The sequence below is a fragment of the Pelodiscus sinensis genome, chromosome 7 (genome assembly GCF_049634645.1).
Source record: "Pelodiscus sinensis isolate JC-2024 chromosome 7, ASM4963464v1, whole genome shotgun sequence".
In the NCBI taxonomy this organism is placed as follows: Eukaryota; Metazoa; Chordata; order Testudines; family Trionychidae; genus Pelodiscus; species Pelodiscus sinensis.
In genome coordinates, this window is record NC_134717.1 from 37334840 (window position 1) to 37353063 (window position 18224).

Below are 18224 nucleotides of genomic sequence, written 5' to 3' on the forward strand. Positions count from 1 at the left end.
ACTTACTTTTGCATGCAGTTTTTTTGTAGATAATTTTACATATGTCAATTCAACTTTCATGTTAAAGCGATTACACTACAGTATTTGTATTAGGTTAATCAAAAGTATTTATTTTGTTTTTTTACAGTATAAATATTTGTAATAAAAAATAAAGTGAGGACTGTACACATTGTATATTCTAACTGAAATCAATATATTTAAAACTATAAAAAAGTCCAAAAATATTTAAATAAATATTATACTGTAAAAATGTGATTAATCATGATTAATTTTTAAATCAACAGCCCTAATAAATATACTTCTGGTGATTCTTCTCAAAAATACCCTTTTATTTTTAGCTATTAAATATTAAACAATGGACTCCTTGGAGAAATTCTAGTTTTCAGAGAAAGATCTAATACTACTAACCTGTGTTGGGCAAAAATTAAGATATTCTCTAACAATTTCTAATAAGAAATCAGGGTTCAGTTTTTCAAAGTACTGTACACCAAGAGGTAAGCCATGCAAAGATGAAAAGTGAGTTTCCAGAACATCATTCAACAAATGAATAACCTCTTCCTGTTTCTGATGTTTCTTCATAGCTAAAAGTGCACGCAAGAAAGATAGCTCCTACAAAAAACAAAACAAAAAAGTTTTTAACTCCAACTATATATATATATATATATATATATATATATATATATATATATATATATATATATATATATATATATATAAAAAAGATTAAAGTTTTTTAAAAAGTATCTAGTACACAGAAAACTTTACCATTTTCAAGACAATAACTAGATGCAATAACTTCAGCAAAAGTTATACTTGGTAAAACTATAACAATTATATGACGCAGTAGAAAATTTTAAGAATTATCACTGTTAGGTGTCTATACAAATTGAAAAAGAAATGCATTGTATAGCAATCTATTGTGGTGCAATTATAAGCCATTCTAGGCACATAAGATATTTATTAATGTCAACGCCATCATTTAAAAAGATATCTCGTTTTCACCATTTAATCCACACACACACAAAAAATAGCCCTCCTCTTGCAGGCCAACACTCACTTTGACCAAAATGGAGAGTAAAGCATCCTGCACAGAGCCCTGGTTTCGGTCGAACTTAGACATATTAGGTCGATTTTCAAAACAATGAGACCATATCACCAAGGCCTTTCCACCAACTTTGAGGGCAATTAAATTCAATTCTGGTACTCCTGCTTTTCAAGGAGATGTTCTGGTAAATTTGACCTTGAATGATCAACTTCATGGAAGTGCAGATGCAACCCAAAGTTTTTGGTCTCCGCGAGGTGTTCCACTATGTCCCACTGGGTATGTCTACACTAGACTCCTAGTTAGAACTAGGGTGGCTAATGTAGGTATTCGAACTTGCAAATGAAGCCCGGGATTTAAATATCCCGGGCTTCATTTGAATGTTCCCGAGTGGGCGCCATTTTTAAATCCCCTTAGTTCGAACTGACTGCCCGTGGCTACACATGGCAGTTACCCATTGCAGGAGGAGTAACAGTTAATCCGAACTAAGGACTTAGTTTGGATTAACTTCTGACTGCCGCGTGTAGCCGCGGGCAGTCAGTTCAAACTAAGGGGATTTAAAAATGGCGCCCACTCGGGAACATTCAAATGAAGCCCGGGATATTTAAATCCCGGGCTTCATTTGCAAGTTCAAATGCCTACATTAGCCACCCTAGTTCAAACTAGGAGGCTAGTGTAGACATAACCACTGAGACTGCTCTGGCCAGGAATTTCAGCTCTGCTACTCTGCAGGTGCTCAGGAAAAGCCCTGGAAAAATTTAAATTTAATTTCTTGTGTGGCCAGTAGACACCTGACCATGAATGCCCAGGATCACAAATGAGCTCCAGCAGGAGATCCTGGACCTCACTGCTGTGTAGGGAGAGGAATCAGTTCAGCCAGAAATATAAAGCAGCAAAAGAAATCTATGCCAAGATTGCACGGGGCATGTTGGAAAAAGGATACACCAGGGATGCACAGCAGCACTTCGTCAAAATAAAGGAGCTCAGGCTGGTGTACCAGAAGACAAAGGAGGCAGATGGATGTTCAGAGTATCGCCACAAACATGCCGCTTCTATGAGCAGCTGCATGGGATTTTGAGGGTGAGCGGGGACCTGACCAGCATTTCAACCCAGTTTGTGTATTCCTTCCAAGATACTCTTCAGGCAACAGTCTTAGGCAAAAGCTGGAAGGACATTGTGGATGAGAATGAAGAGGAAATGGTCAGCAGGTGAGCAGAGTATCCAGCCTCACTGACATCCAGGACCTTTTTATAACTTTGGAGCCGATCCCCTCCTCCCAGGACATATTGCTGCCGGGCCCTGATGGTGGGGAGGACAACTGTGGTGAGTCCACATTGTCAATCATGCTACAAGTGGGTAAAGGCAATTAGGGGTGATCTGTGGTGGTCACACTGCCTACACAGATGAGACTCCCCAGAACAATTTGATAATGTGTCTGGACGCAGAGCAGGAATCCTCCTTTTACATCTCCATAAAGCTCTTACAGAAGTACTCTTTCATTCTTCTCACAAGGTTTCTGGGGAGGCCTGCCTTATTCCAACTTCCATAGTAAAACACCTTTCCAAGCCAAACCAGCATTGAGTGGTCTGCCATCATTGTAGTGCAAAGCATTGCAACACAAGGTCCAGGATTATGGTTACAGTCAGTCAGCATCCACTCCCTATCATTCAATATGATTTGGAGGAGACTGATATCACACATGGCAACCTGGATGAAATAGAGGAAGTTAGATATGTAATTTGATACCACTGTCAGCACACCTCCATTTGCTCATCCCCAACAAAGCATAGTTTGAGTTCCTGCCTTGTCGCCATGCCCTGACTCTTACCCTCACCCGCCCACAGGCTCCTCTATATCCATGTGAGTCCCTGACCTTCTGTCACACCCAGACCCTCTCTAGCCCAGAGGTTCCTGTGGGAAAGGGAAGTTGCACTCTCCTAGCAAATGGGGGGGGTGCACGGTGACCCTCCAGTTTGTGAAAGGGCAGACTGTGACAGGACAGTCATGCTAGTTGCTCTTAATGAGGTTCCCCCTGCATTAACTGTGCTTGACGGTAAATCCGCACCTCATGCAATGGAAGCAAACAAGAGGGTCACTGTGGCTGCTTCTGCCCTGCTGCCACTCCACCAAGGTCCCCCTTCGCAAACAGATGCTTGCCTAGTCACGGGCGCTGCTGTTTGCAAGCACTGTGTCACACATTCTTTCAAAATGGAAGCAAAAGAGCGAGCCTCAACCTAGCCCTTACCATGCCTGCCATCAAACCAAGTCCGGCTACTCCCTGAAAAGCTCTGTGGTGCACCAGTTGCATAGTGGCCACTTAAAAGCATAACTGTGGCCTTGTACATAACACATGCCAATTGTCTTGGACACATGTTCTTTTATGCTAAAAGATTAGGTTTTATGTTCCTGTGACGGGGTGAAGGCGCCCCACACTCCGGTCCCGTCGATGGCCGCTTTTGACCTTAAAAATTTGACCTTATCTCATAGTGCACACAAGGCCATAGACAAGGCTACAGAAAAATAAACATATTAAACTTTAGTCATTTCAACAGCACCACAACTTCAAATAAGAGTCAAAACACTTTAGCAAAAGTAGCCATTTACCCCAGATTTCCCAATGGATTGCTGAATTTCATTAAGGAATTCCAACTGCTGATCTGCATCTTCCAACTGCCCTTCAGTTATCTGACATCTGATAATTCCTGCAACAGTAAACATTTAACTTCAGTTCAGTTTTACGGTAGCTAAACACTTAAGCTTTCTAAAGGCTCCCTTTCCATTCCCCATATATCAAGTTATCTTTACTTCTGGACTACCAACTCCTCAGCCTTTTGTTAACAGGGTGATGAGAAAAAACAAGAACAATGGTTCAGGGATTATCTAGATTATACATTATTTTCTACAGCTATGTCCTTCCTTCATAAAAGTTCTCTCCCCCTTTTTCCCCAACATCACATGCTTTAACCTTTGTTTAGGATAACACCTAAATTGTTTTGTTAAGCTATATTTGTTGATTTCAAAAGTAATTCAAGGGACATTTGACAATGTGGCTTAAAGTGTTTGGGTGAAAGTCTTGGTATTAATCGTGATTTGTCATGTGCAACTTACTAATGAGTGTTAAATCAAATACCAGGTTCAATGGGGACAGGTGACCAAACCCTACAGGTAATTAAAAAACCATTGAGAGCTGGAAGAAGGGTCAGAACTTGGGGAAGCATGGGCTGTAATAAAAGGAACAAAGGAGAGACAAGAGAGAAAAGAGGGAAGGGACAGAGAAATCAAACCAGTATCTTAGTTGCCTGTATACTAAAGCGAGAAAAATGGGGAATAAGTAGGAAGAACTTCTAATGCTAGTAAACAAACACAGCTAAGACTTAATTGGTATACAAAAGCTTCATGAATAATAACATGAATGACTGGAATATTGGTATAAATGAGTACAGCCTACTCAGGAGACAGGCAGAGAAAAAAGGGAGGACGGATTGCCTTATATATAATAAATATATATTCTTGGACTGAGATTGCAATGAAAATAGGAACACAGACTTGTTGAGAGTATCTGGGTAAAGATAAAAGAGATGAAAAAACAAGGGTGATATCACTGTAGGGGTCTACTGTAGACTACCTAACCAGGGAGAAGAGGTGGATGAGGCTTTTTTCTAAATAATTAAAAATAACATCCAAAGCCCAGGACTTGGTAGAGATGGGGGACTTCAACTGTTCAGACATATCTTGGGAAAAAACAACACAACAGGTCACAGATTATCCATAAAGTTCTTGGAATGTATTTCAGACAATTTATTTTAGAAGTGTGACATGGCACACCCATATTTTTATGGAAATATGTTTTTGAATATAACATGCATAACATGAATATGCTTTATGAAAAACGGGTCATATAATCGGTCATTGAAGATCTTGTAATCCCCAGAATGTGTATATTATATTTGAGTGCATCTATCATTCCTATATTTAAAGTTAGAAATATGAAGAATAACCCATTTAGATATCTAGATGTGCTAGTAAAGGCCATTAGCAGTACTCAATGAATTTAATGGTCCAGTACTCAAGACAATGATCTATGAATAGTCATGTTTTTCCTGTAAGCCTGGAAAATGGTTGGTCCTAAAGGTTGAACCTTTCTAGTCTAGCATCCTTGGGTTTTGACTGCATTGGAGCTGTGGGTCTGAGTGCTGTGTCAAGTCCATATGACTGACCCTTCCCAGAGCTGAGCTGTTCTAAATGTCTGTGTTGCTCTGCTGTGGGTAAGCATCCCAACTCTGTGCCTTTGCTGAGGTAGACCAGAACTTCTGGCTCAGCAGGACAGAATGGGCATCCCAGAGGACAAGTAGGCAGTTTCAGCAGTATGATCAGCCCATCAAGTGACAGTTTGAGAGGGATCTCTGTGGCGCAAGTGGTCGCAAAAAGGTGAAAAAAAGCTACTACAGAGACGACTGTTCTACATTTGATTTAACAAATAGGAAGGAACTGGTTGAGAATTTGCAAGCAAAAGGCAGCTTTGAGTGAAAAATCATGAAATTATAGTGTTCATGATTCTAAGCAACAGTAGGAAGGAGGACAGTAAAATAAAGACAATGGATTTTAGAAGGCAGACATTAGCAAACCCAGGGTGTTGGTAGGATAAGGTCTCCTGGGAAGCAAATCTAAGAGGAAAAACAACTGAAGACAGTTGGCAGTTTTTCATACAGACATTATTAGGGGCACAAGAGCAAATTAATCCACTGCATATGAAAGATAGCAAGTATGGCAAGAGACCACCTTGGCTTAACCAAGAGATCGTGAATGATCTAAATATCAATAAGAAGTCCAATAAAACGTGAAAAATAGGTAAAATTACAAAAGATAAATACGAATATACAATAGAGTCTCACTGCTACCACCGGGCTGAGGAGAGACAGGAGCTCCAGGGCCTTGGGCACGTCTGGGCGGCCCAGGGGAGGAGAGAGGAAGAGGAAGGGGGAGGACACGGCCCCTCACGAAGACGCAGCATCCGGAATCCGCCGGGGAGGAGGCAGCGCACGCGCCAACTGCCACCGAGACAAAGAGCAGAGCCCACCTGGGAGGTCCCCCCCACCAGCAGCCGCCACTGCTGCTGCCATTGCTTCTCCCGCCCCTCAGCCAGAGCGACCTGGCCCCCCGCCCCACCACGAGCCAGCGCCATCCCTATTATTCGACATTTCCGGTTATCCGACCGTCCTCCGGTCCCATTTAGGTCAGATAACCGAGTCTTCACTGTACTACACAGGTATGTAGGGGAAAACTTAGTAAGGCAAAGGCACAAAATGAGCTCGAACTAGCTAGAAATACAAAAGGTAACAGGAAAACATTCTACAAATATATTAGCAAGGGGAAGACAAAGGACAGGGTAGGCCCATTACTAAATGAACAGCAGAGAACAATAATGGAAAATTTTGAAATGACAGAATTGCTTAATGACCAAGAAGGTTGATGGTTATTGGTTGTCTAACATAGTGAATGCCAGTGAAAATGGAGTAGGTGTAGAAGGTTAAATCGAAAAAAAGTTGAGGATTAATTAGACAAGTTAGATATTCTCAAGTCACCAGAGTCTGATGAAATATCGGCGCCATTAGCCATCTTTGAAAAGTCATGGTCTAAAGAAGAGATTCCAGGACACTAGAAAAGGGCAAATATAGTGCCCATCTATAAAAAGGGAAATAACTCATGGAATTATAGATCAGTCAGCTTACCTTCTGTAGTAGGAAAGATACTGGAGCAAATAAGCAAGGAATTAATTTACAAACTTTTAGAAGATACTAAGGTGATAAGTAACAGTCACCATAGTTTGTCGAGAAAAAAAAATCATATCAAACCAACGTGATAGATTTCTCTGTCAGGATAACAAGACTTGTGGATAAGGGGGAAGCAGTAGATGTGGTATATCTAGATTTTAATAACGCATTTGATACAATCTCACAAGCATCTGACGAAGCGGGTCTTTGCCCACGAAAGCTTATGTTCCTACACTTCAGTTAATCTATAAGGTGCCACAGGACTCCTCGCCGCTTTTGCAATCTCACATAACATTCTCATTAACAAACTAGGAAAATACAACCTAGATGGAGCTACTATCAGGTGGAAGTATAACTGGTAGGATACCAGGTCCCAGAGAGTAGTTATCAAGGGTCTAGTCATGCTGGAGGGCATAACGACTGCAATTCTTCAGGGATCAGTTTTGGGATGGGTTCTGTTCAATATCTTTTCAATGTTTTAGATGATTACATAGAGAGTATGCTTCTAAAGTTTGCAGATGATACCAGGCTAGGAGGGATTCCAAGTGCTTTGGAGTATAGGATTTTAATTTAAAATGATTTAGACAAACTAGAAAAAGGATTTCAGGTAAACAAAATCAAATTAAATTAGGACAGGTGCAAAGTACTCCATTTAGAAAGGAACAATTACTTGCACACATACAAAATAGGAAATGACTACCTAGGAAGGAGTACTGTGGAAAGAGATCTATGGATGATAGTAGACCACAAACAAGCCTGCTTTTAGAAATATGATTATAAGTAGGCAGACTGGTGAATCAAAAGCCTACTCATAATCACATTTCTAAAAGCAGACATTTGGATATAATGAATTAGTATTGATGTTTAGTAAGAGGACATAAGAACAAGAGAAAGTTCTTTGGACGTGGCAGAGCTTACCCGGGATACCTCTGGTACCCCGGAAAAACTCTGCAGTCTAGACATACCCTTAGGCTACGTCTACACTGACCCCTTTTCCGAAAGGGGCATGGTAATTTCAGAGATCGTAATAGGGAAATCCGCGGGGGATTTAAATCCCCCGTGGCATTTAAATAAAAATGTCCGCCGCTTTTTTCCGGCTTTTAGAAAAGCCGGAAAAGAGCGTCTACATTGGCCCCGATCCTCCAGAAAAAGCGCCCTTTTCCGGAGGATCTTATTCCTACTTCAAAGGGGCCAGTGTAGACGCTCTTTTCCGGCTTTTCTAAAAGCCGGAAAAAAGCGGCGGACATTTTTATTTAAATCCCCCGCGGATTTCCCTATTACGATCTCTGAAATTACCATGCCCCTTTCGGAAAAGGGGCCAGTGTAGACGAGCCTTTAGTGTTTTTCTGCTTTTTTAGAAACAGCGATGTAAAGTCTGACTTGTACTGGTTTTGTTGGAGGTATAATATATTTACTTTGAGTGCTTCCCTACCTTAAATGAAGAATAATTGAAGACTATATTTTATTATCATTTATCTTAATTCTCTAGTCATCAACCTTCCATCCTGGAAGGTATCTACATTTTTAATGTTTGGAGAAAAAAAGAAAAGCAAATCTCACCTGCACACACACACTTTTTTTTTTTAAACTCTTTTTAGAATTAAGGGAAACCTATCAACATTTCATTCACAGAAAGGAGGACTCAAACATGTTTGATGTGTTACTGTTTGATTTCTCCTCGTTCTTGAATGAAAGAATGGGACAGTAAAAAGGAAGAAGAGATGTTCCGAAAGAGGCTTTTCTCCTGACATTTGGCCCTGTGTATACGGGCCGACTTAGAAAAGCAGAAAAAGATATTCAAATTGTGAGCTGTGATTTGCGTATCTTTTTCTGATAGAACTTTGTAGCCTAAGAAAGTAAACACCTTTCAAGTCTCTGCATACATCGGTGATAGAGGGGGTCGGGGAGGAGAGAAGGACACAAGCTTATTTTCTCAGTAGCAATCTGCTCACTGAAGTTTCAGTATCCTGCCTGCACACAATAAAGCAAAGAGGCGTGGTAGGAAAATGGTACAAAATGCGTGATAAAGATAACCAAGTAACTATCACTGACTGGTTTTTATTTTCTTAAAAAAATAGGATTTTTATCAGGGATACATATTTCCAAGACTAAAGTACTCTAAACTCTTTTAAATTAGGATAAATATTTCATCTTTGATGGTATCCCTTTATTCCTACATTGACAGGGCCATCCCTGTGGGTAGGGGGGACTGTGGGTAGGGGGGAGGGCCCTCTGCCCTAGGTCTGCACCCCGCCTCTTCCCACCCCTGCTCCACCCCCTTCACATACCCATTCTACCCCTTTCCCCAAGTTCTTCTCCTGAGCAATAAAGCCCAAGGGATTAATGGGGAACCTGGCTCTCGCAGCAGGGATTGGGCCCACCCTTGTACTCACCAGCAACAGAGAGCAGCAACCCAGAAGCAGAGCAACCCAGCCCCACACCACTCTGCTGGCTCCCAGCCGCATCACTCTGCTTCCCCCCCACCAGTAGTGAGTGTGAAGGTGGGCCTGATGCCTGCTGCTGACTCCACATCCCCATTAGACCCCTGGACCCTCCAAAGTGCAAGGCCTAGTATGGTTGCTCCAAGCCATCCTATGGATGGGATGGCTCTGTACTTTGAGTAGAAATCCTAAGAACTTTGAGATATTACATTCAACTAGTCTTTTTAATGTAGTAAGCTTAGCTTGCATGTTTTATATCCTACTTTGTTCTGTCTGCTATCTCTTATGACCACTTAAATTCTGCCTTTTATACTCAATAAAATCAGTTTTGTTGATTAATAAATACCCCCAAATAACAGTTATTTACACTGTGTGGGGAGAGGAGAAGCAGCTGTGCAGATCTGACCTCCCCAGTCCAGCAAAATCAGTCCTCCAGGACTAGATAGCTCCCGAGGATGCCAGACCAGGGAGGTTCAACCTGCACTGCTTTGCAAGGTGGATAAAAACAAATTTAAAAATCAAATTACTTTTGTATTTACATTGGATTTTTAAATTTTTTTAAATCAGAAATAAAACACTAATTTTTTCATTTAAAATAAACAGTTACAATTACATTTAATCACAAACATTCTACACTTACATTTACAGTCTCATTAATGAATTAATGGCTTTTGTCTATCCAGCCTGACTACTAGCTCTTCCTTCTTGAAAGTTCTAGGCTTTCAATTTCTGTTTCAGCAGTCTAAAAAATAAGATGTGAAAAGAAAGACAGGCTAGACAGGATTAGTTTTATGTGGTGGTGGACATTGGCCAAGCATGCAGAGGCATTAGTGAAGACACTGTCTAAGAAACAGACAATATTTAGGAAAAGATAAAGGCAGTATAGAAAGGAAGAGTGGAGAGAACTGGAAAGAAAAAGGAAAGACATCGTTCAGCACACACAGCGCTTCATATATTCCCCAGCACTTTTGCTGAAAAAAAATGCCATGGCTTCTGCATGCAAGAGGCCTTCTGTCTGGCAATATTTTGAAGAAATTCATTCACAGGGTTTAAAAAAAAAAAGGGGAGGGGGAGTATTAAGTATAAGCAGCGTAAGAAGAAAATGCGGGGCTTTGTTGCAAGAAGGAAACACCACATTAAAAATGGCTTATTGGGAGATGACGACTGTGAATGAAGATGGCTTAGTGAATACGGCTGAGTGGATCAATTGGTTAATAACTTAAATAACTCATTTTGCAATTCATCCTTCTTCAAGACTTTCTCTATGCCTTTTAGTATAAGTGTGATTTGAAAAGTAAATTCCCATGCTGTTTGCTATGGTGGATGTTGTTAGGAAAAAAAAGTTTATCTTAGCTAATACTTATGGCTTGTTTAACTAGTTAACTAGGTTTAAAATATATCACCTAAGTATACAATACAAAAGATGCATCAAGAGAAATCTAGATTTGCCAGTTGAGTGTAATTTTCTTATTTTATATAATATAATACATCGCTCTTATTTTGGAACATCATGGCCACAAACCATAATGGTGATGCCATAAGTCTATTAGGGTACATCTACACTTGCTCCCTAGTCCGAGCTAGGGATGCAAATGTAGGCGACTGAAATTGCTAATGAAGTGGGGATTTAAAGATCCTGCACTTCATCAGAATAATCTCGGCCGCGCGTTACTCCGTTCAATAGCTGATTTAAAAGTGAAAGTGCGCTCCGGGATGCAGTAGTTTGAACCAAACCCCTTAGTTCGAACTAATGTTACTCCTCATTTTTTGGAGTAACGTTAGTTAAAAAAAAAAAAAAAAATCTCAGAGCCGGAGGCTGGGATGAATGGGAGGTGCAGGAATCAAGGGAGGGTGCTGGGGGTGAGAAATAGAGTAAGTGGGGTCGGGCTCCGGCTGGATGACCTTACCTGGCCAGGGCTAAGCTGCTGCACCCAGGCAGCAGTGGCGGATGGGCCTGGATCACTGCAGCTGGATCATGGCCTCACCTCCTACTTGTGCTGCAGCAGGATTAGGGCCACCACTAGCCCTTCTGATGGCCAGATGGGGGCTGGACTCTGGGGCCTGCCCCAGGATTGGGGCCGGGGACTGGATGCTGAAGCCAGATAGGGGCTATGCCCCAAATGGGTCCTTGTTGGCCTGGCTGCTGTGGTCGGAGGATAATGCCCCAGGATAATGGGTGGTTGGTTGGTGCAGCTAGAGTTGGGGGAGGCAGGTCCCCAACCTCACCTATAGCCACATTCCCTCTGTTAAGGGCCACATGGCTCCAGCCTCCCTGGTCAGGAGCACAGGGAGGGCAGGTACTGGGGGGGCAGCAAAGCTCCACCTTCAGAACATCTACAATAGGTGTTCTGAGCGCAGAGTGTGGGTGGGGCAGTGTCTAGGGGTTTGGGAAGGCAAAGCCTCCCCCCACCCAGGCTACCAGATACCTATGGCCAGGAGCACAGCATGTGGGGACAGACTGCAGCAGTCAGATGGGGGCTGGAGCCAGGCCACCATGGTCAGATGGAGGCATCTGCCACTGCAAGCCTCTCTCACTATCCTAGATGGGAGCGTGCAGACGCCTATTAAAGTGCATCCTCAGCTGTCCCTTTAAATGAGCAGAGTGTCCCAGCCAGTTCTGGCCAGAGCAGAGCCAGCTCTACCAAGGCTCACTGCCTTACTTTTACCTTTGATTGAAAGTGAAATAGACAAAAAAAAAAAAAAAAAAAGACCATCTTGACATGAGTCATTACACATTTTTTAAATTTTGAATTAATTTTAATTTTTAAAGTTACATATATTTTGGGAATGACAAGAGTGCCATGTCTGGTTCCATACTGAGCCATATTTGGCTCGAGAGCCATAGGATGCTGACCCCTGTATGACAGTTCACCCCTCCATTTTATGAAATGGACTTATGGACATAAATATACATAACTCAAAGGTGCTTTGTGCAAATAGCTTCATGTAACCTATCAATCTTCATGTCCTGATCTGATGGAGAAGCCCCGGAGAGTGGGAAGGTGAGTGGCATTGGCGATGTCAGCATTCCAGGAAGCCTCCCAGGGGTCTTCTGTGACCTCACCCTGTCACACCTTGTACTATATATTTCATGAGTTTGTCTGTTTGTCTCACAGCTGGGAGACATGTACCCCTCCTCAGCTGTATCCACTGCAGTTGCAGCGACCATGGACAGGAACTTCTTACCTGGCCCCAAGCTGCTGTGGTGAGACAGGTCTACAGTTGTCCTCTCTCCCCCAGCAGCCTGCACACTGAACCCCTAATCCTAAGCTTTACTGTTCTGGGGTAATTTAAATGAAGAAAAACAAACCTTATTTGAGTTAAGGATATGGTCAAATCTTCTAATCAGTAAATGCTTACTGATGTTTTGAACAAAGTCATTCCCCTGAAATGGTGGCATTTAGCAGCCAGGCAACTTGAAACAGAGTTCCTTCAGTTGCTAAGACAACTTTTCAGAGCAGTAGCTTCCTCTGGAGGCACAGAGGTATTACTGTTAGGTATTATTCTTTGGTATTATTCACACAAATCTAAGAAACAGACTAAGAGTTGAAAAAGCAAGAAAACTCGCATTCTTTTTCACTCTATGAATCAAAATGACAGCAGGAGTGAGAAAGATGAGAACTAGTTGTAGAAGTTTTAAAGACACTACATTTAGTGTTCTGAGGATTTGTCTGTTGGAGTTAACATTTGAAAATTAAAAAATAAATAAAAAGAAAGTTTAAGGATGGCCAACAGCCAGAAACTCAGGCAACTGCTGCAATTGTAAATGGGAAACATTTATGCAACATTTAAGACTTAGTTAAATAAAATATAACTTTGATTGTGTTTGTGTGTGTGATTTAGTTCTTACCATTCCTAATGTACTGCTGCTGCATCTGCAGTTTGACACAACAGCAATATGTACCATTTCCTAAATTAATAAAAACCAAGTTATCTACAATTTTTACACAAAAGGACACTCCACTAAGCTGCTGAAATGCTGTACTGAGCTGTAAATTATCATATTTTAGACATCAGGTTTTCACCATTGTTTAAGGAATGTGTGTAGAAGTATCAGTGGGAAATTTGATTTAAATCAATTTAAACTGATTTAAATTGATTTAAATCAATTTAAATTGATTTAAATCAATCCACCTTGCGACTATGTTTTTTAAACTTATATTTTATTTTTAAAAACCTGTCTTGCTCTTGTCTTGAGGAATGAAAGACCTAGCCAAACGAGGAATACCCACATGCAGAAAATAGTGAAGTCAGCAATAAAGTGCTAGCAGATGCTCTGAGAAAATAAACTGAAAAAGTCCATCTTTCTATTATAGGAATCTTATGCATTACATGCAACAGCAGTCAATAAAACAAATCAAATAATTATTTTCAAGTTATCTGTGTCATTGAAAAAAACGGTAAGTAATAGAAAAAGTCTCATGCCATACCAGTTAGTGCAGAAACACTTGTCTCATCAAGCACCATTGCAGTCTTGTACCATTTTAAAGCATCTTTCACCCTCTCTTGTAAAATCATCTGGTAACCAAGTTCTGTAGCAATTTCAGAATCGTGGGATGCTAGGTCAAATGCTCTTTCTACTAAGATCTGTGTTTGTTGAAGGATGAGTTGGTTCCGGCCACACTAAAGTTAAGAGTTTTACAGATGAAAGTTTTCAATCTTAAACAGTTTTACCACATTTTGAAGAAAAATAGTACTCAAAAGTTATAATGAACCTTTAAATGAAGTTGCATGTTAAACAGCAGCACCAAGTCCTCACTCATCTCAGAGATGAATGAACAAAACACCACATCTTCTGTAATCACTTATATCTTGTAGCTACGTCCAGACTACATCTCTTTTTCGTAAAAGGGATGTAAATTAGACATATCACAATTGCTAATGAAGCGGGGATTTAAATCTCCCCCACTTCATTAGCATAAAAATGGCTGCCGCTTTTTTTCCGCACGGAGCTTTGTCGGAAGGAAATAAGGGATAAGGGATCTTTCGGAAAAGGCTTTATTTTCCACAAGATCAGCGTCTAGACTGGCGCTTTTTTCCGACAAAGCTCCGTGCGGAAAAAAAGCGGCAGCCGTTTTTATGCTAATGAAGCGGGGGTGATTTAAATCCCTGCTTCATTAGCAATTGTGATATGTCTAATTTACATCCCTTTTACGAAAAAGGGATGTAGTCTAGAAGTAGCCCATGTGTACCTGTGCATAATATCTAGAAACATGACTATCTAGTTCCTAACATGACTGGATAATATAGTACTAGCCAATGCATAAAAGTAAAATACCATTATCATCTTGTTGTGTCTTCTGGGTACTGAAGGGTGACGGAACTCTTGAAGACCAATCTATTTTCAAATTTATATCACCACCCATCCTGGTAGCATCTCAATGACTAAGCTATCTAATAAGGACCAAGTTATCCTGCACTGATTTGCAAATATTTGTGCGTCCGTGTAAGAATACTGATATACTATTCTGGGAGACATTTTGTAAAGAAACAAAGAGCTTAAAGAGTTATCACCACTGTCATTTTTTTTTCTTTTTACAATTAAATGGAATAGATGTGCACTATAAAGGTTCTGGTCAACAGCAAGTAATTTACAAATAGCTTGTGAAGTGCACATTTGAGTAATCTTATGAAATCAAGCTCATACTTTCCCTTGAGGCATTTTTTCACACTTTGGTAGACTTCTGAGATTAGGTAATTTGTCAGACTAGTTATTTTTTCTGGATACAACATTTTAACTGTCATCTACTCTTCTGCTTACCAAGAACTTTGTAAATAATATTTATTTTCCAATAGCAAGTGAGAAACTTCTCCAGGTGACTGCTGTGACCATGCACAATTTTTGCTTTCGTTTAAAAAATTATGTATTTAGACCTTACTGTTATATACATTCCCTTCTACATGCAATACACATCAATGCTATCCTTCTAAGTCTGGATACAACTTCAATGGCCTTGCCATGGCTCATGGCTTTACCAAAAAAAAAAAAAAGAAGCAGGAGACTTCATGTTAACAGCAGAAAAACTGACTGGCAAGTACCTTCCCTCAGGATACGTCTACACTGCAGACTTTTTGCACAAGAAGCTTTTTGTGGAAGAGATCACACTACAAAAGCACATCTCAAAAGCGATGCGCTTCTGCGCAAGAGAGCATCCACACCGCATGGATGCTGTTGCGCAAGAAAGCTCTCATACCCATTAACAGAATGGCCATCAGAGCACCTGTGCTTTTTCTGACAGGCTTTTTTTGTGCAAGAAACCCCTGTTGAGCATCCACAAACACCATTTTGCGCAAGAACTCTTGTGCAAAAAGGAGTTATTCCTCAAAGAAAGAGGTATACCTTCACCACAAAAAGCCCTGTGTTCTGCCGTTGTACTGTAAATTTTCTTGCGCAAAAACGCACTTGAGGTGTGGATGCTCTGTGGGTTTTTGTGCAAAAATCCTGTAGTGTAGATGTAGCCTCAGTCCACACGCTAAGTTCTCAAACAAAGAGACCAAGTTATACAAATTAACCCACTTTGTCTCCGTAAGGGAAGTTTTAATTGACACTTAACACCTATTACTAAAAATCAGAAGCAGGATGTAGTGTTATTATTTGTATTTTGTTTAAGAAAAGAAATGCATACTCACTGTTCTGCTGAAAGCTAATGCCATTTTACAAAATAGTTGAGGATTATGTGGTTCCAACTTCTCCAATGCATTAATTAGGTCTCCCAGTTTGGCTGCAGCCTAGGAGAATGAAATACAATCTTAATGTATATTTACATGTGTGTGCCTGTCTGTCTATAAGTCCATTTGTTCAAGAACTCCTCCTAGATGGTAATAACTAGGACCACCAAATCTGGTGTGCAGCTTCCTCTTATCATAACTTAAAACAAGGTTGTGCCAGGACAATGGGAGGTGCCTGGAATCTGACTGTTTCCTCAAAATGCAAAGGGAGGAGTCTGACAGGAGGGACAGTTATACTGGAGAATGACAAAGGGAGGTGCGGGGAGGGGAGCAAGGGGCCAGAGATGGGAACTGGACAGCTATAACCTCATTTGGCCAGGTGTGGAGAAAAGGACAGCTATCTACTATACATTTCAGAGAGCTTGTCTTCTTGTGTATCTATTTGTCTGTGTTTCTGTCTGTCTTCTAGCAGGAGGGCGTGTACCCCTTTCCCAGTTGTGCCCACTGCAGCAGACATGGACAGGCACTTCTCATTAGGCCCCAAGCTGCTGCAGTTACAGAGGGCTGGGGTTATCCTTTTTCCCAGAGCAGTCTGTGTACTGAACCCCTCAATCCCAGTTCCACCCTAGAACAATAATTTAAATAAAAAAAAAAAAAAAAAAAAGCTTATTTGAGTTAAGGACCTGAGCAATGCCAGATAAATCTTCTAGGGATCAATACAGAAGAAACACACAATACCTCAAGAATCATCATAAATTCTGGTAGCATGATGTAAAAATATCTTAATAATGCGACCCAAGAAAAAAAAAAATTTTCAAGTGTTGGGAATAACTTTTATATAGAAGTTAGAAGAACAATTCTCCAGAACTGTCAAACCAAAGCTCATTTATTTCTGCACCTAAGTGGCAGATTATTTCAAGAACTAGTAAATTAAATTTGCAGGAAACAAAGGAAGTATCACTATAGTTTCTTGAACATATTTTTCAAACATATAAAAAAAATAAGGCAAGTTTTTTGTTTAAATATTCCTCCAGAAATCACACCAATCTTATTTACAAGACAATTTTTCCTTAAGAACAAAAGATTTTGGGAGGAACAGTTAAAACATCCTCTATACTGGAAGATTTGGAATAATATATGGTTCTCAAACTATAAAGCACATGCAGGAAAATAATTTTCAAAAACAACTATATGACTAACACCCTGATACCTCATGTTCACCATTTTTATAAAGTTAAATTTTGTACAAAGTATTTTGGAGGTATCATTTGAAAACTCAATCTGCTATTATTGTCCTTATTAGGCAGTGGTCCTCAACCTTTTTTATACCATGGACCCACAAATCCATTCACAAACTTCTGGTAGACCAGTAAAATTTTATTTGCATATTTACATCTTTGTTATGTAAATAATGACTATGCAAATATGCAAAATTGTTATCAGTCTGCCAAAATATATACCCCAGTCCCGGTCCACAGAGCCACCACGAACAGCCAGCTTCAGCAGCTGCCTATCATGTGGGCAGCTGTCGCAGCTGAAGCCAGCTGTTTGCTGTGGCTCTGGGAGCCTGGGAACATATTTTGGCAGACTGGTAACATTTTATTTGCATATTATGAACGAGCAAGTACAATGTTACCAGTCTGCCAAAAGTTTGTGAATGGGTTTCTGAATGGGAGAAAAGTACAGGTAATAGTAAAAGTACAGGTAAAAGTACACTGGCCGGTACACAGTATTACTTCTCCGCCTTTTTTGAAGTATGGGGCAGAGAATAGTGCCTCACAGATTCCAACGTTCATTAACTGGCAGGGCCACTCTGATACTCTGGCTGCAGCAGATCTCTCCAATTAAGTTGCGCAACGGTTCCTTCAGCTCCTCAGATTCCAGTCCTGTGTTTGTGGTGACACATTTCAGGGACTCTTGACAGGCCAGAAGCAGGTTACTAGGGCTTCCCACTATCTTATCTGGGCATGATGAAAAAAGGCAAGCAACAGAGTAAGGGCTGCTGTTTCTTCCTCCTCCACTTCTATGGGGGCCACTTTGTACTGGAGTAAGGATCCTATGCCGGGCAGGACAAAACAGCAGTGTACCTCTCAGACACTACCAAATAGGAATGATGAGATAGTACTGGGGAAAACCTACACAGATTCCAATACTTCCACTGACAGCCTAGGGGCCAGGTGATGGCTGGGGTTCAGTACTGGTACCTCTTCAGCAGGGCTGAGAACTCCCCTCTCAGACTCCAAAGAGAATTCTTCGCTCAGAAATCATCCTGGTTCAGTACCTACTCCCCCCCCCCCGAAG

The 18224-nt window shown here is 40.8% G+C and overlaps 1 protein-coding gene across 5 annotated transcripts in view; it reads right to left on the reverse strand.

The window, feature by feature from the left end:
- Positions 1 to 18224, reverse strand: part of TTC21B (tetratricopeptide repeat domain 21B) — a 126936-nt gene that overhangs the window by 87851 nt on the left and 20861 nt on the right. For all 5 annotated transcript variants that reach the window (XM_006124791.4, XM_006124789.4, XM_006124790.4 and 2 more), the window contains 4 exons: positions 15885 to 15983; positions 13685 to 13877; positions 3647 to 3744; positions 409 to 609 (listed from right to left, as the gene is read on the reverse strand). In XM_006124791.4, the coding sequence (XP_006124853.2) occupies positions 409 to 609; positions 3647 to 3744; positions 13685 to 13877; positions 15885 to 15983 (591 nt within the window). The remainder of the gene's footprint in view (positions 1 to 408; positions 610 to 3646; positions 3745 to 13684; positions 13878 to 15884; positions 15984 to 18224) is intronic.